This window comes from Leopardus geoffroyi, chromosome B4 (genome assembly GCF_018350155.1).
Source record: "Leopardus geoffroyi isolate Oge1 chromosome B4, O.geoffroyi_Oge1_pat1.0, whole genome shotgun sequence".
NCBI lineage: Eukaryota > Metazoa > Chordata > Mammalia > Carnivora > Felidae > Leopardus > Leopardus geoffroyi.
Genome location: NC_059341.1, coordinates 142387354 through 142412179, shown reverse-complemented (window position 1 = coordinate 142412179; position 24826 = coordinate 142387354). Strand labels below are relative to the sequence as shown.

The following is a 24826-nucleotide window of genomic DNA, read 5'->3' as shown; positions in this document are numbered from 1 at the left end:
ATCAAACCCTGCATCTCTCTGGGCTGACAGTGCAGAGCCTGCTTGGGATTCTCTCTCTCCCTCTCTCTCTGTTCCCTCGCCCACTTGGGCATGCTCTCTTGCTCTCTCACGCTCTCTCTCTCAAAATAAATAAACTTTAAGAAAAAAAAAAAAAGAAATACCAATATTGACGTACCAATACCAAATGATGTACTATTCACTTGATAAAAATGACCAGATACAAAATAATCTTTATCCCATCACATGTAATACCGTGACATCACTCTGCTCCCTGACTTCCCTGATAGATGCAGGGTCACTGCCATTGCCCTGCAATGGGCACAGCTACCCAACAACCTGCCACATCCAGGACACAGCCCACAACAGCAGGGCCAGTAACAGTGCCTGGAGCCATATCCAGAAACATCTGGGAACGCAAGGGATCGTCCCATGGAGCTGACTGCCCTAGAGCACATCTGGCACAACCCAGGGCAAGCTCGGCAGCTTCAGGCACATCACCTAACCTCGCTGTGTCATTCTCATTTGAATGTAGAGGTGCAAGTGCCCACCCTCCCCACAAGGATGAATATAAAACAGAGCAGTGCCTGGCACACAGTAAGCCCCGGGTCAAGGTCAGTCACTATAATCCTCCTGCTCCCGGCAGCCACCTGCACAAGCCCTAACAAAGGCCTGAACCAAAGAGTGGTCACTGTGGCCTGGCTAGTGAGGCCTGGGTTTGAGACCCTGGAGAAAACAGTTGGCAGAGTATGGCAGTCAACCACATGTGGAAGGGGGAAGAAATTGAGAAATCTAGGTCTGGCTAAGAGACGGGTGCTCCCTGTCAGCCCCAAGAAGAGAAAGCACCTTCTAGAGACCAGAGAAACAGGGCCGTGTGGGCAGGCTGGGTGTGATGGACATGAGGCATTCACAAAGAGGTGTCCCAGTTCAATACGCAGGCAGGCCCAGGCCAGGAGAGGTGTAGGCAGTGCCCAGGGAGGCGTGGGAGCAGTGCCCACCTCATGGGATGGTTATAAGGGTTGAATGAGTCGGCTCAGCCCTATGGATGTACACTGTGAGACCAGCATGGCAGAGAACACAGAGGCGCCAGGCGCAGGTCTTCAGAGAAAGCCTGCTCAGAGTACAGGGCAGAAGGGCCAGGTCAGCGACCCTGAAGGCCAGAGCAAGACTTGTACCACACAGGCAGAGAGGTTCCCACCAGACTGCAAACAAGAGAAGACGTACCAATGGCACCAAAGAATCAAGTCCCAGAGAAAAGTATAGACTATTCCTTCAGGAGATGTTTCCAGAGCACAAGGAATGGTCCCAATCTGGTCTCCACACACAAGCAAATGTGCACACATGTGGCAAGCTGAGCTATAAGGCACTGACCCTCTAAGGTGGAGGGACTGAGATAAAGTACTACTTTAGTTCGTTCTAAAATTTATGCAGAGAATAGGAACTCCAGCTAAGCATGGCAGATCAAATATACAGGCTTGTTACCATTCCCTCTCAAATTCCTACTCCAATAACACAGAGGAAAAAAGACAAGAAAAGAGAAGTGGAAATGATCCTTGGCAAGGCCCGGAGGACTGGTGTGGCACACCAGGGAATCGAAGTGTCAGGTGGCTACAGAGGGAGCACCAACTGGAAACCACTGGACACAGAGGCGGCAGCTACTGGACAGGGCAGAGGGCCTGGCTCAGGAGAGGAGTGGGCTTCCTGACCCTCTCTTGCCAGTACAGGACTCAGAAGTTATTCCCAAGGGCACCTGGGGGGCTTAGTCAGTTAAGCATCCAACTCTCAATTTTGGCTCTGGTCACGATCTCACAGTTCGTGGGATAGAGAGCCCTGCACCGGACTCTGTGCTGACAGCTCAGAGCCTGGAGCCTGTTTTGGATTCTGTGTCTCCCTCTCTCTCTCTCTGCCCCTCCCCTGCTCATGCGCGCGCGCTCTCTCTCTCTCTCTCAAAATAAATAAATAACCTTAATAAAAAGATTATTTTAAAAAAGTGTCTCTCTTTTAAAAGGAGGGGCGCCTGGGTGGCGCAGTCGGTTAAGCGGCCGACTTCAGCCAGGTCACGATCTCGCGGTCCGTGAGTTCGAGCCCCGCATCGGGCTCTGGGCTGATGGCTCAGAGCCTGGAGCCTGTTTCCGATTCTGTGTCTCCCTCTCTCTCTGCCCCTCCCCCGTTCATGCTCTGTCTCTCTCTGTCCCAAAAATAAATAAACGTTGAAAAAGTAAATAAATAAAATAAAAAATAAAATAAAATAAAATAAAATAAAAGGAAATAAGGGCTGGGGCTCCTGGGTGGCTCAGTCGGTTAAGCATCTAACTTTGGCTCAGGTCATGATCTCATGAATCATGAGCTCGAGCCCTACATCAGGCTCTGTGTTAACAGCACAGAGCCTGCTTCAGTTCCTCTGTCCGCCCCCCCCCCCCCACCCCTCCCCTCCTGGTGTTTTTTCTCTAAGTAAATCAATAAACTTATTTAAAAAATTTTATGAATAAATAAATATGATAGAAATTTTAAAAATCAATGAAAGGATAAGAAGATAAAATTTGAAGAAGCTTCTCAGATGTAGAACAAAAAGGCCGAGACAAGATATTAAGAGCAAAAATACGAAGAAAAGTATTAATTCAGGTGATCTAACACCTGATTAGAAATTGCAGAAAGAGGGGGCACCTGGGTGGCTCATCTGGTTACTAAGCATCCCACTCTTGATTTCGGCTCAGGTCATGATGTCCTGGTTCATGAGATTGAGCCCCGTGTCAGGCTCTGTGCTGACAGTGCAGAGCCTGCTTGGGATTCTCTCTTTCCCTCTCTCTTTCTCTCCTTCTGCCTGCCTCTCCTCTCTCTCTTTCTCTCTCTCTCTCTCTCTCAAAATAAATAACTTAAAAAGCTGCAGAATGAGATAAGAGGGAAAACCAGAAGGGAGAAAATTATAAAAGAAGCAACACAAGAAGCTTCCCTGTGGGGAAGGCCATGGATTTATAGACTGAAAGGGCCCTGTGGTACCATGGAGTACCCCGCACAGGGACTGACAAGAACCCCAGGGCCAGCTTCACCGTGGTACGAATATGCAGCACTGTTCACAGCTGAGCCGACTGTTTACAAAACTCTCCTTGCTTATAGATGCTGCTTCTGGGACTGCCCTGCCTGACCCCGGGGGTGATCTCACAGTAGCAGGAGACTCCAGGACAATGGGACTAGACAAGGACCGAAGTGCCCCCCGGAGGAGAGAAAACCTGGGAGTCCTGCTGCATCTGTCCGGCTTGTCAGCAGCAAGGCCAGAAGAGGAGCCAACCATGGAGTCTTCAAAAGGACAGAAAATGGCGTCTGTGCAGAGTCTAAGGCAGAGGGAGTTTCAAACAAGCGTGAACAGAGAACAATGCACCGACAGGCCTCATCTGCAACCATCGCCCTTCACATCGTACTCCTCAAGAGGCTGCTGGAGAATACGACTCCCCACAGGAAGGAAACCAAAGACGATGACGAGGTCCCGGAATACGGAAGGTGGGCCTGGGTTCTCAGGGTGAGGAAGGAGGGAACCCCTCTCCCCTCCAGACGCCTCCCGCTGTGCCAAAACTTGCTGCGCCCCGCGGGGGCAGGCGGGAGGGTGATCCGGGCAAATGGGCTTAGCCAGCTTTCCTGCTCTGACTGTAGCACTGCAGGGTCTTCTGGGGGGTGTCCTTTCTGGGCGCTATCCTGCTGCAGCCCTGTTTCCTACCCAGCAAGCAGCTCTGACTGTGCAACTTGGAACAAGGAAGCCCACTGCCCAGAGTTACGGAACACACTCTCCACTGCACTCTGCAAGTAACTGCAGTGCTGTCTTGACGTCTGTCTGCTGGCTCTTTCGTCTGATTTCTCAAGTGGCTGAGAACTCAGCAGGCCAACTGGACAGGAGCCTCAAGAGAAAGACCAGGACCTCCTCATGGCTCTCAGGTTGGACCCAGTGGCCAAACTCTCCGCCCAGGGCTACTGCACAAGCCCTACCTGCCTGCAGACTCTGGCTTTATGCAGGAACAGCGGCTGCTGCCTGACCTCAAACTGGCACCCAGGGGCAGCTTCTCTGAAGCAGACATGGCTCCCACACATCCTCCCCTATGTGGACTAAAGTCCCCTCATAACCCAGCCTTTAGTCATGCAGGGGTGAAGCAGCCAGCCGTGCTGCTCAGCCTGGTCTGCAGGCAAAGCCCTTGCTTCAAAAGCACGAAGGCCACAGGAGGTGTCGCTGCTGACCCCACCAGGCCGGCCACGATGGGCAGTTGCCTAGAGCCTTGAGATGCACAGGCAGTGCTTCTTGTACATCAACTTCACAGGAGCAGAGCCAGACTCACTCACTCACGGTCTGTGGCGGCTCTCACGCCACATCAGAGCCGAGCGCCACAGCGGCTCCACTGGCCCGCGGTACTTCCTGTCTGCACTTTCAGAGCTGGTGTGCCAACTCCTGGCCGACGTCCCTGCTTGTATCTTTCCCGTCTTTGAAAACTAATCTTGACTCTACTTCTTTCTTACCTACCACCTCATCCATCTATCCGTCCATCCTATTCCTTTTCTCAAAAAGGAAATTCTGGTTTAATTTTAATTAAAATCTAACTTTGGGGCGCCTGGGTGGCTCAGTCGGTTAAGCGTCCAACTTTGGCTCAGGTGGCGGTCCTGCAGTTTGTGGGTTTGAGCCCCACGTCGGGCTCTGTGCTGACAGCTCAGAGCCTAGAGCCTGCTGCAGATTCTGTGTCTCCCTTTCTCTCTGCCCTCCCCTGCTCACACTTTGTCTGTGTCTCTGTCTCTCAAAAACAAACATTAAAAAAAAATTTTTTTAATCCAATTAACTTTAATTTTTTTAATTTTTGATTTTTTATGTAAGCGATATGTACACCGGCTTTCAAACTCAAGACAGTTGGACAGGGCCTGTAAGGCGGAGCAGCCTCCAGCCTCCCGTGTCCATCCTCAGACCTGCAGTTAACCTCCGTGTTTCTAAATAAAATACAGATGCATTTCTTCATTTGTCACCCTCAGATGTTACAAACCAACCTCCCATGACGGAGGATGAAGACACAGCTCTCCTGCTCCCTGCCCCTCACCCTCTCTGTAAAATCAAACCACCATTCTTAAACCCAGGGCTTAGTCTACCCCGTTTGACTGTGCAGACACTGCTTACAGTGGAGCTGACGTGCTCACTTCGGTCCCATTCGCTAACTTCTCTAAGTCCCCAGAGTCATGGTTTTCTCACAGCTTTGTTTTCTTGGCTTTGTGCTCAGGCACGAATTTTCTGACTCCCCAACTTTCTGACTCTGAACACGAATGTCTCCTGGCTCACTGATGCCACTCCAAGATCCTTCTGCCCCGATCCGGAACACACGGCCCTGCCCCTGCTCCCCATCTTGCCACCAGTACCCTCTACACAGGGAGACCATATAACTTATCACCAAACAGGACACATTAGGGGTAAGAGGGTAAAAGGGATGAGGGACACCCACAGGGACGCTGAGATAAGGGGCACTGACCAGGCATGTCCCGTGCACAACGGCTTCTATCCGACTTTCTGCAGATGGCCACCACAGCCCTAAACCCGCAGGCTCCTCACCAACAAGCCCCTGCCTCTGTCCCGGGCTCTCCTCTGCCAGCATCTGCAGGGCTCCCTGTCAGAGGCTGTGACAGACCACCCTCACTGGGTGTCCCTAGATTGAATGTCCCCTGCACAGGCACTTCTCGTCACCCTCTCCAGCTTTCTTTTTCTCCTAAGACAAAAGTCAACAAAGACTTCTGTAAAAGTACAGAGAGTAAGTATTTTAGACAGTCTATGTTGTAACTAGCCAACTCTGCCCTTGTAGTCACCAAAGGCTGAGTGTGGCTGCCTTCCAACAAGACTTTCTTCATGGACAAGGAAATGTCAACGTGGTACCAATTTCATGTGTAACAAAGTATTGTCCTTTGATTTTTTTCAACCATTTAAAAATGTAAAACTATTCTAGGGTGCCTGGGTGACTCAGTTGGTTAAGTGCTGACTTCAGCTCAGGTCATGATCTCGCGGTTTGTGGGTTCCAGCCCCGCGTCGGGCTCTGTGCTGACAGCTTGGAGTCTGGAGCCTGCATCTGATTCTGTGTCTCCCTCTCTCTCTGCCCCTCCCCTGCTCACACTCTGTCTCTCCCTCCCTCTCTCAAGAGTAAACATTAAAAAAAAATTTATGAAAAAAAATTTAAAAGAAAACGTAAAACTATTCTTAGCTTGCAGGCCATACAAAAACAGGATTTGACCTGTGGGCCACAGTCAGCCAACCTAAGACTTTACCACCATCCACTATCTGGCTGTCTACAGACACTGGAACCCAAGGGGTACCCTGTCTGCACCCATTCCCACTGTGTCCTTAGTCCCAGGCTCTGCCACTCTGTCCTATACTCTCATTCACACACCTCTGTCCTCACCCCCAGCCCTAGCCACACCACCACCGCCCTTCTGCCATCTCCTAGCATGCTGGCTAAATGCTGAATGGAACATTTTAGGAAAAACTCTGAGAATGATCAGTACTACTCACGACATGGCCTATTTCCTCTGATCCCAAGTCCCCATGGTCGAGCAGTCAGATGCCACCCACCCCTCCTGACAGGCCATCTCACCAGGCTGGGACCTACTTCCCGCCAGTGTGCAGTCCCATCTGCTTCTTTGTCATGGGGTCAGTCTTCCCTCAACACATGTGCACTCAAGATACTCAGAACACAGCATAACTCAGCACAACTCACGATGAGAAATCACACACACAGAGATTCAGAAATCTCAAACCTCACAAAAACAAACCCCACGGGGAGTGGCCTCCTTCCTTCTCAGATGGGGTAAATGTTTAAAGTGGGCTTTTTTGTCAGAAGCCCTGGCTCTGGCTGTCCTCAAATGCTGCCCACCAGCTCCCTGCCTGCCCTCCCTGCAGCCCTGCCCAGCTCTGGGCCCCCGTCAGAGCCTCGGTACATACTTGAAGCGGACCTTCTCCTCCATGTCCAGAGGTGGGTCCTGTGTGATGAGGCTCACCAGCTCCTCCATACACTGCTGCCTGCAGAGGAAGCCCAGCAGCTTCTGGTTCTGAGCCTTGCACTCCTGTAGGACGTCATCTTCGTCCAGTAACTCGCGCAACGTCACGTCCTCCTTATCCAGCAGCTTGTCGACATGGGACGTGGTGTTCAAGTCAAACTTCCAGAACATGGTGACGGCCACGAAGCTGCAAGCAAAGATTTGAGGGTCACTTCCCCCAAGCAGTGCGAATCCACCCTCAGAAAGTCTACACCAAAGTCCAACGAGTCCGTCCCCGGCACGAGCCAGGGCTGGAGGGTGCTCTCCCCAGGAGCTGCCCTCAACACATCTCCCCGGGTCCAGCTCCAAAGCCGGCAGGAGCTCCCCAGCTCCCAGCGCTGAGCCTGTGCCTTCTCTGGCTTCCCTCTCGCTGGCTCACCTTCCCTGCTCTCCTTTCCCACCCAATGCTGGACATACCTTCAGTATCTTACTCTCTTCCTCCACTCCCTGAGGCCAGCACATCCCATGTCTCCCATGAGTCAGCACTGGGGATGCCCCTCCACCCTAAGAAAGTTAGCAACTCTACAGCCCACCTCCTCAGGGTCCCACCCCTGCCTGTGTGAACACTAGGCATCTCTCCCCAGTTGCATACATTTTTAATTTCCTGTATATCATGTTTGACATCTTAAAAAAACCTCTCTGGCTAGGAAGGGGCTGCCCCTCCCAGGACCAGCCAATTCTTAAAGACAGCAAGGGGCCCAAGCCAGAGCATCACTGTGATCTACTCCATCCAGAGCAACTACTCCTCTCTGGGCCCACACATCCCAGGAGACAATCTTCCTCTGCCTTCGTTATCCCACAGCCAGGGGCCAGGCAACTAGGGACCACCCCTACAGCTTAGAGCCCACCAAAAAAATTCAAACTAGCTGATCCTAAGCTGTTCATCCTGCCATGCCTTATCTTTCCTGTGGAAACCCCAATAAAGGTCATGGCTTAAGTGTTCCCCGACTCCTGTCTTATACCTCCCGACCCCCCTGGGGTTTCCCCATGTGGCTCTGGGTGAGGCCCACACCTCCTATCTCCAGGACTGGACGTATAACAAACTTAGTTTTCCTGAGCCTCCCCTGTGTCTCCTCTCCTGCCCATGCCTGACTCACCATCTCACAAAAGAACACCAGACGTCTGGCAGACCTCAACCTAAGCAAGTCAAACTCCTGACAGCTCACTTTGCTTGACCCTCAGCAGCTCTGCTGTCCCCCAGGCAGGCCCCCCCTTTCACCACCCATCCCACCAAATGACCCAGTCTTATCCTTGAAGCCACAATCTCCCTCACATCCACACCCCTGACACTAGGCCCCACACCACAGCCACCTGAGAAATCCCTATGGACCCAGCCATCCCCCTGCGTCACACACCACCCACCCTCTCCAGGCTCTTGCTGTCTTTGCCTGGACAACACAAGGTTTGTCCTGCTCAGTGAGTGTCACAGGGCAGGCTCTGAGGGCCTAGGCTGGTTTGCAGCAAAGTTTTCACTGTTTGATACAAAATGAAAAACATAAAGCCTGTTATGTTTAACAAAGTTAAACCTGTATTTTGAGATTATGAAATCTCTTCTTCAATGTTACATCGATTGTTTGCAAAATTATGGTAACGGGAGATGGGATTTATCTTCTCTAGTATCTTTAATCAGAAGAATAAAAGACCTCACACAACGTAGAAGCTGCAATTCATGTGTGTGAAGCCCGCTGCCCTAGGAGCAGGCTCCACCACATCCAGCCAGCCCCCTTTCCTTCCTTTGCAGCCTCTTGCCTTTGCTACATCCAACTCACTTTTTCAAAACACAGACACTTTCAAGTTCCTCTCAACTCAGCCGCAAAACCTCTGCTGCCCATATGCCTACCACTCACCAGGCTGCATTTTACAGCATTCCTCCAGGCCCTCTGGCACTTCCTGCTTTCTCCCTAACCCTACCCTTGCCACAAGGACGTTGTCTTTCTTCCCACACAAACTACACTTTCCTACCTTTATCCTTCTGCACATGCTCTTGTGCTCAGTCCCTCCTATGCCAATATCCCACTCACCTGCCAGACCGAGCTAAGCAACAGCACAGCCTGGGCTTCCCTCTGGCCAGCACCTGCACTGTCAGTGGGGCCTCTGACTTGCAGCGCAAGTGACTCCACAGTCTGACACTATACTTAGTTTCCTTCTGGGTCCTAAGATCTTCCTATTTCTGTTGTGAGGAATGTAGATGGATATTTGTGGGTGGAAGCAATATACCCTGTGAGAGCAGAAATAATTACCAGTAGTTTCAGGATAACATGGCTGTCTCTCCTAAATGCCCTGCAGAACGACTCAAACACTTGAATAACATACAATCCAAGGAAAGAGAGGAACCACAGGGAGACTCCCGCCCTGCCAAGGTTTTCTTCCAAAGAGGGGCAACTAGAGACAGCTTCTGTGCAACCCGCTTTCAGCCACAGAGTGGGTGCGTGGCTGGGTGGATCACATGATCCCATCAACAAAGGAACAAGTTTTTCAAGCACGATCCTAAAAAAGGACAGGATTAATACAAAAGAAGACAAAAAGATGAAGACAAAGAAGAATAAGAAATAATAAGCAACAAAAACAAACAGGACAAATGGAAAAAAATGGCAAGACAGCACAGCACACATAAACTTAACCATGTCAGTAAGTGCGTTAAATGCAAATGAATAATTTCAATTAAAGACAGAAATAGGGGTGCCTGGGTGGCTGTCTGTTAAGCATCCAACTCTTGGTTTCAGCTCAGGTCATGATCTCATGGTTCATGAGTTCAAGCCCTGCCGTCGGGCTCCGTGCTGACAGTGCGGAGCCTGCTTGGGATTCTCTTTCTTCCTCTCTCTCTGCACCTCCCCCACTCAAGTGCTCTGTCTGTCTGTCTCTCTCTCTTGCTCTATTAAATAAATAACCTTAAAAGATGTTTAAAAAAAAGAAATAGAAAAAAAAAGAAATAGATGAGATTTTAAAAAGCAAGAACTGTATTCAGGATATTAAAAGCTTACTTTAAATATAAAGATACATGGGGCGCCTGGGTGGCTCAGTCGGTTAAGCGTCCGACTTCAGCTCAGGTCATAATCTCCCAGCCCGTGAGTTCGAGTCCCGCGTCGGGCTCTGTGCTGACAGCTCAGAGCCTGGAGCCTGCTTCACATTCTGTGTCTCCCTCTCTCTGCCCCTCCCCTGCTCGCGCTCTGCCTCTCTCACTCTCAAAAATAAATGTTAAAAAAAAAATTTTTTTTTTTTATTTTTTGCAAATCGTATTATCTAATAAATGACTTTTATCTAGAATATATAAAAAACTTAGGGGACCTGAGTGGCTCAGTCTTAAGTATCCAACTTGGGCTCTGGACATGATCTCACAGTTCAGGAGTTCGACCCCCACATCAGGCTCACTGCTGTCAGCTCAGAGCCTGCTTCAGATCCTTTGTCCTGCTTGCTCTCTGTCCTCCCCCATTTCCCCACTCGTGCTCTGTCTCTCAAAAATAAGTAAACATTAAAATAAAAAAGTTCACAGTGCTGAGTAGATGCTCAGGGAAGAAGAAGAAGAAGGAGGAGGAGGAGGAGGAGGAGGAGGAGGAGGAGAAGGAGAAGGAGAAGGAGAAGAAGAAGAAGTAGTAGTAGTAGTAGTAGTAGTAGTAGTAGTAGTTGTTGTTGTTGTTGTTGTTATGGGGCACCTGGGTGGCTCAGTCGGTTAAGCGCCCGACTTTGGCTCAGGTGATAATCTCATAGCTCATGAGTTCAAGCCCCACATCACGCTCTGTGCCGACAGCTCAGAGCCTGAAGCCTGTTTGAGATTCTGTGTCTCCCTCTCTCTTTGCCCCTCTCCTGCTCACGTTCTCTCTTTCTCTCTCAAAAATACGTAAACATTAAAAATGGGTTATTAGAAAAAAGTTAGACAAGAACATTAGAAAAGGAAAAAGAACAGATAAATATAATAACCCGAATCCATGAAATAGGACATTTTAATAGTGAGATTAACTAAAAACTGATTCTTTGAAAAAATAAGTAATTACTTAAGTACTCTCACTCCACACCTGCAGGACTGGCCAGGTCATTAGCAGAGCTGGCAGCACAGGAGGCAAAAGCCTCACACACTCCCGACAGGAGAGAAGACAGGTGGCTGCTGTGGGGCGCTCACCCAGCAATCCCACTCCTACCTACACATCCCAAAGGAGCGGCAGGACCCCACACAAGGATGAGGTGGCAGAGAAGGAAGCAAACTGGGGAGTCACACACAGGGACTGAGAATTAGAGGGACACACGACAGCATGGATTCCTAAAAGGATGGTGCTATACGAGAAAACATAAGAAACAAATCAGGTCCATAATGCAATCCACCCCTTTAATTTAAACTACACGCAATAATAAAAATTTTTAAAAAGACCCCCCCAAAAAATAAATAAAAGTAAAATAAAATATATGCACACCCCACAACAACATGCATTCCTAGGAACACAGACACAGAACAGGGTATCCAATGAACACGTCACAACGACTGCTTGTAGGGAGAGACAGAGATTGAAGGAAAAAAACAGCCGAGGGAGCCAGGCTGCCTGGACCCGGAGCGCACCCCCAAAAAAGGGAGAGAGGGACTGAGAACGTGATGCTTCCGTGAACCCTGCAGAGCATCCCCTGCCCCCCGCAGCAGTTGCAGGGTTCTCTCTCACAGAGTCCACAGGCGGGTAGTGTTGCTCAGTGTTCCCCAGCAACCAGGAGCCACAGAGGTCCCAGGTCAAATCTGCACCTCATCACTGTTCCTACGTGGCTGGGGATTTTACTTGTTTTCTTGTATTTTTAACTTGTTTGGGGAGATCTCACACATGCCTAACTATAGCGAGAGCAGTACAATGATCCTCCTGTGCCTCTCTCTCAGCCTCAACACAGATCCACTCAAGCTCACTTGCTCTTATCCAGACTGCCTCTTAACCCTGCCCCCTTAGAGGTTCCCCAGACATCACCATGTCACTGCCCAGGCTACTGACATATCTCTCCAGTATTATTAACTCTGTCATTAAGTCCTTCCAGGTATCTAGGAGCTCCCCTTCATGGAGCGGTTGGCTTGTTTTTTCCATATGAGGGCACAGGCAGTGTCTCGCCAGCAGGTCCACTCACAGAGGCACTGAGGTGCCCACTGCACTATCCCCCACTGATGAAAGGGGTCATCGACGGCACTCTGTGTGAAGCCAGCACAGCAAACACAGGAGTCTGCACACAACAGTCCACGGACCACAGGTCCCCCTGTGGATGGGACAGGTCATACATCTTATGCATTCCATCACAGACTACAAACAGAACAATCTGTACAACAAATAAAACCAAAACTAAACCAAAATCATATTACCCACTTGCTCATAATTTATAATTTGAAATAACAAACTAATTTAACATCCACTTGTTTACTTCTAAATTATAAAACAGAAAGTTTAGTAAGGTTATCTACCCTGTAAGAAGAGTAAGACATTCAAGGGCTTCTGAGAACTCACCCCATTTAAGAAATCAAGTGTACCAAGTCACCTATTCACTGAACCAAGCACAAGAGACCTGTCTGAAAAGCTGGCCCAGCTCCACAGTTCCAAAACATTGGGCTTTTGCAGGCAGGTAAATTTTTTTTCTTTTAATTTAGAAAAACAATGGAGTGGGGGGGTTCTGGGGGCTCAGTCAGTTGAGCATCTGACTCGATTTTGGTTCAGGTCACAATCTCGCAGTTTGTGGGTTGGCTCTGCACTGACAGCGTTTAAGATTCTCTTTCTCTCTCTGCCCCTCCCGTGCTCCCCCACTCCCACAGAATGGATAGACAGACAGAAGAAAGAAAGAAAGAAAAAAAGAAAGAAAGAAAGAAAGAAAGAAAGAAAGAAAGAAAGAAAGAAAGAAAGAAAGAAAAGAAAAGAAAAGAAAAAAAAGAAAAAAAAGAAAAGAAAGAAAAGAAAAGAAAAGAAAAGAAAAGAAAAGAAAAGAAAAGAAAAGAAAAGAAAAGAAAAGAAAAGAAAAGAAAAAAGAAAACCAACAAAGGGTCGCCAACTTTTCAACTTGGTCAAACAAGGAGGGAGGGAAGAGGAAGTGAAGACACAAAGGAAAAAACAAAAAGAAAGCAAAGGATAAATTATCATCCATAATTACCTTAATTGCAGGAAACAATGACTTTTTAATATCAAAAAAAAAAAAAAAAGGAAAGCCATAATCTCAGTATTAAGGATAGCATTTCACTTCAAAAAAATAATAACTTTTTTAAAGTTTATTTATTTGAGAGGGAGAACACGAGGTGGAGAGGAGCAGAGAGAGAGAATCCCAAGCAGGCTCCGCCCCGTCAGCACAGAGTCCAACATGGGGCTCAATCCCACAAACCATGAGATCATGACCCGAGCCAAAATCAAGAGTCGGATGCTTAACTGACTGAGCCAGCCGGGTGCCCCTGACTCTGGAACTCTTACTCAGATTACAGTACACATGTGGCTTCCGAAGGGTTCTGGTATCCCAGCAATTGTGCACTACTCTGCACAGAGATGCTAGCATCTTGTCAGTTGGCACTTACCTACATGGAAGGTCATACTTTTCCTTCCCTAGATGACTGAAAGACCCACCACTGACAGCATCTTTAGGACAAATAATTGGCTCATGAACTGGCTTGAGACGTCTCTGGTATTCACAAAGTATCAACACAGCCCAAGGGTCCCTGGCACACCCTGACAAGGCCCTGCACAGTCCATCTGCAATGTCAACCAAACTGTTACCAAAATCTTCTGGATGCTTATCCAACATTTAAACAAAAGGAACCTGAAATTCTTTATTTACTTTTACAGGTTAGCATAACCATCACACAGAAGGTAGATTCTAAAGAGAAATGTTGCCCATATGAGCCTATATAGTTCCATGAACAGAGCTCTCCAGAAAAAGAACGTTCTGTGGTAGAAACTGTTCCTAAGAAAAACTAGAATCCAGAATGCACCCTGTACCCATCTGGCCACAAATCAATTGGGTTTTTGTTGTTGTTGTTTTAATTTATGATCAAAGCCCTGGCTCTGCTGTATGACCTGAGGCCAGTTATAAGACCTCTTATGCCTTGGAATCCACCCCTGTAACCCAGGGATAATGAGCATCTCACAGAGCTACTGTGAGGGCTGACTCCAGAACAGTGGCTGGCACATTTTACCCTCATGGATTCTGACTGCAAAGAAGAGAAAGAAACAAATGAGGTCACCTTGCCACAGAGGACAGATTCACAGTGGCCAGAGAGGCACACGCCTCTCCCAACCCCACCTTCGGTGGCATCACACTGCCCACTTAAATCAGACATGATGGAAGTATTTGCACTATAGAAATCGACAAATGCTTCAAACAACAAGGTTTTTTTTACTCTTCCAGAAAGCCAGTTGTTAAACATTTACCAATGTACCACTGGAATTCTGTTTGGCCTAAAAAAATGGCAATTCGAGTCCATGGAGAGCAGTAATTTTTGCCCAATCAACAAATGACACCATGTCTATAATGGACACACTGCACTGGAAGAAAGATCAAAAAAAGGGTCTGGGGCGCCTGGGTGGTTCATTGGTTAAGCAACCGACTCTTGATTTTGGCGCAGCTCATGATCTCACGGTTCGTAAGGTCGAGTCCCACATCAGGCTTTGCACTGATAGTAAGGAACCTGCTTGGGATTTTCTCTTTCTCTTTCTCTCTCTCTCTCTCTCTCTCTCTCTCTCTCTCTCTCTCTCTCTCCCCCCCCCCTCTCCCTCTCCCTCTCTCCCTCTCCCTCTCTGCCCCTCCCCTGCTTATGCTCTCTCTCGCTCTCTCAAAAATAAACAAACTTAAAAAACTTAAAACCTTAAAACTTAACTTTAAAAAACTTAAAAACTTAAAAAAAAAGAGTCAATTCTAAAAAAGGGTTGGGGTTGGAGGAACAGATGAGCAAAAACAGAAAATCAGAAGAGAAGAAGGATGCCTGGGTGGCTCAGTCGGTTAAGCGTCCCAACTCTTGATTGCAGCTCAGGTCATATCTCATGGTTCATGAGGTCAAGCCCCGGGCTGGGTTCTTTGCTGACACCACAGAGCCTGTTTAGGATTCTCTCTCTCCCTCTCTCTCTCTCTCTCTCTCTGCCCCTCCCCTGCTTGTTCTGTCTCTCTCTTCTCTCAAAATTAAATATTTTTTTTAAAAGCAAAGAGAAGAAATAACCACAAAGGTAAATTAAAATGACTGTAGAAGGGGCGCCTGGGTGGCGCAGTCGGTTAAGCGTCCGACTTCAGCCAGGTCACGATCTCCCGGTCCGGGAGTTCGAGCCCCGCGTCAGGCTCTGGGCTGATGGCTCGGAGCCTGGAGCCTGTTTCCGATTCTGTGTCTCCCTCTCTCTCTGCCCCTCCCCCGTTCATGCTCTGTCTCTCTCTGTCCCAAAAATAAATAAACGTTGAAAAAAAAAAAAATGACTGTAGAAGAATAATTTACACAGATCTATGCAATGCATTCAAAGCAAGTTGCAGCCACCTGAGACTGTCAGAAACACACTGTGCCAGCCTGCCTCTTGGGACAGGGCCTGGGCTCCACAAGCTGAAGCTCAGAGGGGCTAACTGAGTGACCAGAGTGTGCACCTTGCCTTCTGTCCCAGCTCGTCTCTTCACTACATATAATTCAGTATGAAGCCTATACGTGAAATTCTTAACAGTGGCTACTGCAATCCGGATTTCTAGAAGTTCTATTTGTTTTGTTTTTCAAATATTATAGACCACTGATTATACTTTCCTACAGATATTTTTATTTTTTTAAATACTTATTTAAAAATAAACAGCATGCTTGTGTTGAGAGTTTATTTCTGATAATTCCAAAAATGAAGTCTTGGAAGGCTTCAGATTTTGGGTTTTACTCATGGTGCCTTATTTCCTTGTGTGCTTGGTCAGTTTGGTCTGTGCACAAATCCACGTCCTTAAAAAATATCTATAGGGATTTTTTCACATCTTAGGATAAAGGTAACTTCCTCCACAGAGGTTTTATGTTTGCTCCTGCAGGACGCCTGAAGGCATAAACCAAACCAGAAAATCTTAAACTAAATTTGTGCTTGATTTCCCTGAACTACAGGTAATGTGAACCTAGGTTATAAATCCTCACAAAGTCTAACCCATAGCTGCAAGCATTTCCCCCCCACTTTTTTCCGCTGTGTTTAACAGTAAAAGACAACCAGCTGGTAGTAGGGAGGGATAGAGTGAGGTAGATCTGCTTCTAGTTCACTCTTGCTCTGAGGATAGAGCCTTCAGAGCCCCTCTCACACGGGGAGAGTCTCCTTTGGGCTACTGTGGATCTTAACTCCTACTTTTCCTACCCTACAAGACCTCTGAAATCAAAGTCCCACTTTGTCCAGATCAGCAAATGCCCTCGGAGCAAAGGCAGACCCTCTAGTGCTTAAATTATCTGGGTTCTTACTTTCTGGTTTTGGTCTAGAACTTCTTTGTTATATTCTCACTTGTTTGTTTTTGTTTTTTCAATCCAACGCTTGTAGTTGTTTTCCAAAAGGTAGGGGGTGGGAGGTAGAAGGTAGTCCAAATGAACTAGCTCAACATTTATCAAAAACATTAGGGATGCCTGGGTAGCCCAGTTGGTTGAGCATCCAACTTCAGCTCAGGTCAGTCTCAAAGTTCGTGAGTTTGAGCTCCTCATCAGGCTCGCTACTGTCAGCGCAGAGCCTGCTTTGGATCCTCTGTCTCCCTCTCTTTCTGCCCCTCCCGTGCATGGTCCCTCGCTCTCTCTCTCAAAAATAAGTAAAATATTTTTAAAAAATTTATCAGTAACATTGTTGGGAGTTTTTACCAAATATACCTGATACACAATTCTATACTGAAATTTATATTCGCTTAACACTTTGACGAACTATTCCTCTCTCTATTGGCTTCTACTCATGCTAATGTGACATCTGTTGTCAACCTAACAGATGTTCTTTTGTAGGAAATCTATCTTTTACCTACAGCTTAAGAGCTTTTTGTCTTTGTTGCTACATGATTTCAATATATAGGTGTGGGTTTCTTTTTGTTTATACCACTTGGTACACAGTGTGCTTCTAAATCTGTGGATTTGTATCTCTTATTAGTTTCTGAAAAGTCAAAGCTATTAATACTTTGAACAATGCCTCTCTTCCATTTTCCCAACCCTTCCATTCTGGGATTCCGACTACACATTTATGACACATTTTTATTCTATCCTCCGTCCTCTTATCCTCGTTTTTCCATTCCCCATCTCTCAGTGCTGCTGGTAATTTCTTCAGACATATACTACAGTTCACAAATTCTGTCTTCGGCCACATTTAATCTGTTTAATCCACATACACTGAGTTTTTAATTTCAACATCATTTCCATTTCTGAAAGTTCCTCTCGGATCATTTTGCTACTTTGCTTTTCATCCCTAATTTGTATTCTGTTTTGTATTACTTCAAACACTCTATACTGCATCCAGTTATTCAATCTGCAGGCCTTGGGGCATCTAATCATGCTAACTTCCTCCCAGGGGTGTGTGAGTTCTGACTATTAAGTTCAAGTTTGCTTAAATTTACTCTATAGAGGGGCGCCTGGGTGGCTCGGTCGGTTGAGCGTCCGACTTCGGCTCAGGTCATGATCTCACGGTCCGTGAGTTCGAGCCCCGCGTGGGGCTCTGTGCTGACAGCTCAGAGCCTGGAGCCTGCTTCAGATTCTGTGTCTCCCTCTCTCGCTGCCCTTCCCCCACTCACATTCTCTCTCTCTCTCTCTCTCCTTCAAGAGTAAATAAACATTAAAAAAAAAAAATTACTCTATAGAAATCCTGAGGGCCAACACTGAGTATGCTTTCTTCTGAAGAGGACTGGTTTTCTTCAGTGAGGAACAAAGGACAGCTATCACAATGCTCATTGTTCATATTTTTTTTTTAGTTTTTTTTAATGTTTATTTTCGAGAGAGAAAGAAGGAGAGCTTAGGGGAGTTAGGGGAGTGGCAGAGAGGGGGGGGGAGGGAGGGAGAGGGAGGGGGGAGGGAGGGAGAGGAAGAGAGAGAAAGGGAGAGAGAAAGAGAGGAGACCCAGAATCTGAAACAGGCTCCAGGCTCTGAGCTGTCAGCACAGAGCCCAACACGGGGCTCCAACGTGGGAACGGTGATATCATGACCTAGGCTGAAGTCAGATGTTTAACCTACTGAGCCACCCAGGTGCCCCTCATTGTTCCTTTTTAAAATTTTTTTTCTCTATTGGCCTTTGGAGAGTTATCTCAGCTTTTAATGCACTGAAGTGCTCACAAGAAATCACATTTATTGTGGGGCACCTGAGTGGCTCGGCCGTTTAAGGGTCCAGATTTGGCTCAGGTCATGCTCTCACAGTTCATGAGTTTGAGCCCCATGTTGGGGTCTCTGCTCTCAGTGCAGAGTCCGCTTTGGATCCTCTGTCTCCCTCTCTCTCTGCCCCTTCCCCCCAAAAAGAAATTACATTTGTTGCAATTTACTCAGCATCTAACTGGATTGCAATGGTGAGCCTTTTGACAGCATCTTACACTGCAGGAAATCAAGTCCTCTCCTCAATTTTCATGTTGTAAGAGGAGTGTATGTTCTGGATGGCAACTGTGACAGTGTCTGTGCCCTGTCTCATGTGTTCCCCCCCAAGTGAGAATGTGCCTCACTACACATGACTCTCCCTGTTTTTTTTGTATTAGAGAGACTAAGTGACTTTTCCACAGCAGAGCAATTAAAACCAGATACAGAAGGATCAAAAACAACCAAAAGACAATAATTATACAACACCTTCTAAGCTAATTTTGCTGTCATCCATCTTTGAACTTCCACTTATACAGTATATTTACATAAATTACAAAAAAGAATTAAAAAGGAAAATTATCTTACCTTCTATGAAAACTTCTTGTTTATGTTTGAATTCAAACAAAATATAAAAACATTTGGGTTTTTTTTCTTGGACTATATGCAACTTTAAGAAAGACTTTTTCATTCAGTGGAAGATTTATAATCTCTTCACCTGGAAAATAAGAAAAAAAAAACTTATTTTAAGTTCTGCCTTTGTAAAGTTAACTTACCAAAACAGTAGAGGAAAGGAAAACAAAAATCAGAAATTTTACTTAGTATTCAAATTATCAGATTTTACGATTATTATTATCAAATTATTTTATGATTAAGGAACTAAAAATTCCCTTGTCTTTGCTCGTGTTAGAGAGAATGGAATTGATGACACAACCCATTCTACATCTGGATAACTAGTGCCATGGTTTGAATATCACTCCAAAGAATCCATATGAGAAGGATCTCAATGAAATTGTCCAGTTTCACAACTATACATTAATACCACCTCACTCTCCACCACTCCCCCATTGGTCCTCTCTCTCTCTCTCTGTCTCTCTCTCTCTCTCTCTCTCTCTCTCAAAAAAAAAGACACGGGGCGCCTGGGTGCCTCAGTTGGTTAAATGGCCGACCCTTGGTTTCGGTCAGGTCATGGTCTCAGGGTTCGTGGGTTTGAGGCCCACATTGGGCTCTGCACTGACACTGTGGAGCCTGCTTGCAATTCTCTCTCTCCCTCTCTCTGCCCTTCCCCTGTTCACACTCTCTGTCTTAAATAAAGACAGATAAATAAATAAATAAATAAATAAATAAATAAACAAACTTGAAAAAAAATCTTTTTTTAAAAAGACAATAAAGCTGTGCTAAGCCACAAATCAGTGTTATCATCTTCTAGATAGGTAACTCTTTTTACATTTGGCACTTTAAATTATTAAGCTAAATAATTCAACATTGGCTTTTCAGCACTTTATACAGTTTTCAAAGTAAGAAAGTATTTCAGTAAGACTGACTTTAGGCCTGTTTATTCTAAATTTGAACCAGTGTTTATTAGAATATATTTATATTTAACTGGGGGAGGGGGGGTTGCCTATTTGCTATTGTTTTTTATTTAATTTTGTTTTCAACTTATGTAAATATTTACATGGTTGCAAAGTAAAAAAGTACAAAGAGGTGTCCAGTTACACAGACCCAGTCACTGGAAAGGTATTGGCAGTTCCAACCCAGGCAGACAGAGCACCACGAGGTACACAGCAAACATCCCAATAAGGCCCTGCCAGCAGAGTAAAAATTACAACCTGGAGCAAAGGCCATAGCCAAACACAAAGTTCAAATCCAAAATACACTACTCAAAGAGTAAGGCCAAGCCTGACAGGATCAAAATGATCTTCCAATAACTTAACCATCTGCCAGAACAAAACTCAAGATCATAATCCAGATACCAACATATAAAAAAATTATTAGACATACAAAGCAGCAGAAAATGTAACTATAATTTTTTTTTAATTAAAAAGCAGCTAGGAGGCACCTGGGTGGCTCAGTTGGTTAAGCGTCTGACTCTTGATTTTGGCTCAGATTAGGATCTTACTCATGGTTCATGGGATCGAGCCCCACATTGGATGTAGAGATTACTTAAAAGTAAAATCTTAAGAAGTTTTTTTTCTCATACTACCCAAAGCAATCTACATATTTAATACAATCCCTATTAAAAAAAACACTAGCATTCTTCACAGAGCTAGAACAAACGATCCTAAACTTTGTATGGAACCACAAAAGACCCCGAATAGCCAAAGCAATCTTGAAAAAGAAAACCAGGAGGTGCCTGAGTAGCTCAGTTGGTTGAATGTCCAACTTTGGCTCAGGTCATGAATTCGCGGCTCACGGGTTCAAGCCTCGCATTGGGCTCTGTGCTGACAGCTCAGAGCCTGGAGCCCACTTCAGATTCTGTGTCTCCCTCTCTCTCTGTACCCCTCCCACCCCCAAAAATAAATAAACATTAAAATAAAAAAAAAAAAAGAAGAAGAAAGAAAGAAAGAAAAGAAAATCAAAGCTGGAGGCATCAAAATCCTGGCCTTCAAGATGTATTACAAAGCTGTAATCAAGACCATATGGTACTGGTACAAAAGCAGACACTTAGATCAACGAAACAGAATAGAGAACCCAGAACTGGTCCCACAAACATAGGGCCAGCTCGTCTTTGACAAAGCAGGAAAGAATATCCAATGGAATAAAGACGGTCTCTTCAGCAAATGGTGCTGGGAAAACTGGACAGTGACATGCAGAAGAATGAACCTGGACCGCTTTCTTACACCAGACACAAAAATAAACTCAAAATGGATGAAAGACCTAAGTGTGAGACAGGAAGTCATCAAAATCCTAGAGGAGAAAGCAGGCAACAACCTCTTGGACCTCACCCACAGCAACTTCTTACTCAACATGTCTCCACAGGCAAGGGAAACAAAAGCAAAAATGAACTATTGGGACTTCATCAAGATAGAAAGCTTCTGCACAGAGAAGGAAACAATCAGCAAAACTAAAAGGCAACCGCTGGAATGGGAGAAGATGTGTGCAAATGACATATCAGATTAAGGGTTAGTATCCAAAATCTGTAAAGAACTTATCAAACTCGACACCCAAACAACAAATAATCCAGTGAAGAAACGGGCAAAAGACAGGAGTAGACTTTTCCAAAGAAGACATCCAGATGGCTAACAGACACATGAACAGATGCTCAACATCACTCATCATCACGGAAATACAAATCAAAACCACAACGAGATACCACCTGACACCTCAGAACGGCTAACATTAACAGCTCAGGAAACAACAGATGTCGGCGAGGATGCGGAGAGACGGGATCTCTTTTGTGTTGCTGGTGGGAATGCAAACTGGTGCAGCCGCTCTGGAAAACAGTATGGAGGTTCCTCAAAAAATTAAAAATAGGGGCGCCTGGGTGGCTCAGTCGGCTGAGCGTCCAACTTCAGCTCAGGTCACGATCTTGCGGTCTGTGAGTTCGAGCCCCGCGTTGGGCTCTGGGCTGATGGCTCAGAGCCTGGAGCCTGCTTCCGATTCTGTGTCTCCCTCTCTCTCTGCCCCTCCCCAGTTCATGCTCTGTCTCTCTCTGTCTCAAAAATAAATAAACGTTAAAAAAAATTAAAATAGAACTGCCCTACGACCCAGCAATTGCACTACTGGGTATTTATCCAGAGGATACTGGCATGCTGTTTCGAAGGGGCACGTGTACCCCAATGTTTATAGCAGTGCTATCACCAATAGCCAAAGTACGGAAAGAGCCCAAATGTCCACTGACAGATGTATGGTTAAAGAATATACAGTATATATATACACACACACACATATATATATATATATGTATGCGTATATACGTGTGTGTATATATACACATATATATATATGTATGTATATACACATACATACAATAGAGTATTACTTGGCTATCAAAAAAATGAAATCTTGCCATTTGCAATAACGTGGATGGAGGGTCAGAGAAAGACAAATGATGACTTCGCTCATATGTGGAATTTAAGATACAAAACAGGAACAGAAGGGAAGGGAAGCAAAAATAATAAAAAATAGGGAGGGAGACAAAACATAAGAGACTCTTTAAATACAGGGAACAAACTGAGGATTGTTGGAGGGGTTGTGGGTGGAGGGATGGGCTAAATGGGCAAGAGACTTGTTGGGATGTGCACTTGGTGTTATAAGTGGGGGATGAATCACTGAATTCTACTCTTGAAATCATTACTGCACTATCTAACTAACTTGGATGTAAACTTAAAAAAAAAGAAAGAAAAAAAGATACACTAAAAACAGTTGAAAAATCAAATTTGTAGAAAATGGTGGGAAAGGTTCCACTACACTGTATATGAGAATTTGTAGCCTTATTAGTAGCAGTCATCATTAATAAAAATTAATATGATTTATTTTTTTTTAATATGAACAAATCAGGGGTGCCTGGGTGGCTCAGTCAGTTAAGCTCCAACTTCAGCTCAGGTTATGATCTCCCGGCTGGTGGGTTCGGGCCCCAAGTCGGTCTCTGTGCTGACAGCTCAGAGCCTGGAGCCTGCTTGGATTCTGTGTCTCCCTCTCTCTCTCTGCCCCTCCCCAACTCGTGCTCACACACGCTCTCTCACTCTCTCAAAAATAAACATTAAAAAAAATTTTTTTTAAATCATCTCATCTCAAAAACAATTTTTTTAAACAGCTATTAGGAAATAAATAAATAGCAGCTATTAGAAACAGACCATAGGATGTCTCAGATGATAGACTTACCAGAAATACACCTTAAAGCATCTATAATAAATATGTTTAAAGACTTAAAGGAAAAGATAGTGATAATGAGTGAAAAAACAAAATTTCAGAAATAGAGATGGAAAGAAACAGAAATTACACAGAAAAACAAACGATTTCTAGAACTGAAAAGTAAAATATGTGAAATAAAAATATATACTGGATAGATTTAATAAAAAACTGAGACTGAAAAAGAAAATGTCAGTGAACCTAAGACAGATCAACAGAAACTAGCCAACCTGAAGAGAGAGAGAGAAAGGTTTTATTAAAAATGAATAGAGCCAAAAATAAAGAAAAAAGAAAGAAAGAACAGAGCCTCAGTAACCTGTGGGACCATACCTGCAACTGGTAGTGGCCTACCATACCTGTACTGAAATCTCAGAGGAAAACGAAAGAATAGAGCATAAAAATACCTGAAGAAACTACACCCAAAGTTTTTCCAAATTTTGTAAAAGAACTTCATAAGAAAATAGCTCACGAGTCTCATCCCATTCCTGCCCCTTCATCATGCTTCCCTCCTCCCTCTCAACATAGCTATTTTTATTAATTTTCTGATTTACTGCTCCACTGAAAAATTTTTGATACTTTCCAACATTTCTTGTCCAAAAGGTAACAAATTGCTATTGTGTCTTTTTTTTCATAAAACTCTTCCTTATTTCTTTCTTTAAACAAACTTTTTACTAATTTTAAATACACAATAAAAGGACATAAATCATAAGTGAATACCTCACTGAATTTTCACAAAATAAACCCATCTATGCAACCACACCATCCATTTCAAGAAACTGGATTACTGGGGCACGTGGGTGGCTCAGTCAGTTAAGCGTCTGGCTGTTGGTTTTGGCTCAGGTTGTGATCTTGTGGCTCGTGAGTTTAAGCCCAGCGTTAGGGTCTGCACTGGCAGCACAGCGCCTGCTTGGATTCTCTCTCTCCCTCTTGCACTCCTTCTCTCTCTTCCCCTCCCCTGTTCGCATTCTCTCTCTCAAAATAACCAAATATTTTTTTTAAAGATTTAAGGAAAAAAAAGGAGAAAAGAAAAAAGAAACTGGATTACGAGCACCCAGAAGTACCCCTCATGTCCCCAAAGGTGCTAGCCAGTACTCCATTATGTGGACTTGTCCCTAGTGGTGGACACATGTTGTTTCCAGTCTTTTGCTATTACAAATAATTCTGCAATGAAGAGCTTTTAACAAAGTGATTTAATATTTTTGCCAGCATATCTTTAAGACAGATTCCTAGATGTGGGATTGCTGGGTCAAAGGACAAATGCACACATAAATCTGCAAAATATAGACAAATCCTCCTCCAGAAGCATTGTATCATTTTTGCATTTCTATTGGCAAGAGATCAGTTTCAACACAGCCTTTTTTTTTTTTTTGCGAGAAAGAGACAGAGCACAAGCAGGGGAGGGACAAAGAGAGAGAGAGACACAGAACCCGAAATCCGAAGCAGGCTCCAGGCTCCACACCATCAGCACAGAGCCCCCAATGTGGGGCTCAAAACCACAAACCGCGAGATCATGACCTGAGCTGAAGTCGGATGCTTAACAGACTGAGTCACCAGGCACCCCTCAACACAGACTTGTCAAAAGAAAATATAAACTTTTGGATTTCTGCCAATATGTAGGGTGATCAACTGTCCCAGTCTGCTGAGGACTGAGGGGTTTCCCAAAACAGAGGACTTTCAGTGCTAACACCTGGAAAGTCCTGGGCAAACCAGGAGAGTTGGCCATTC

The 24826-nt window shown here is 45.4% G+C and overlaps 1 protein-coding gene across 12 annotated transcripts in view; it reads right to left on the bottom strand.

Annotated features, from left to right (window-relative positions):
- Window positions 1–24826, bottom strand: part of PPP6R2 (protein phosphatase 6 regulatory subunit 2) — an 84345-nt gene that overhangs the window by 31891 nt on the left and 27628 nt on the right. For 9 of the 12 annotated variants that reach the window (XR_006709118.1, XM_045464884.1, XM_045464887.1 and 6 more), the window contains exons 2-3: window positions 18839–18968; window positions 6941–7183 (exon numbers count right to left, since the gene is read on the bottom strand). Coding sequence is in view for 10 of the 12 variants with exons in the window: in XM_045464884.1 (XP_045320840.1) it covers window positions 6941–7167 (227 nt within the window). In the remaining 2 variants the exon portion in view is untranslated. Of the gene's footprint in view, window positions 1–6940; window positions 7184–18838; window positions 18969–19972; window positions 20050–24826 lie in introns of those variants that run through there. The other 3 variants (XM_045464885.1, XM_045464891.1, XM_045464894.1) reach the window with 2 other exon arrangements.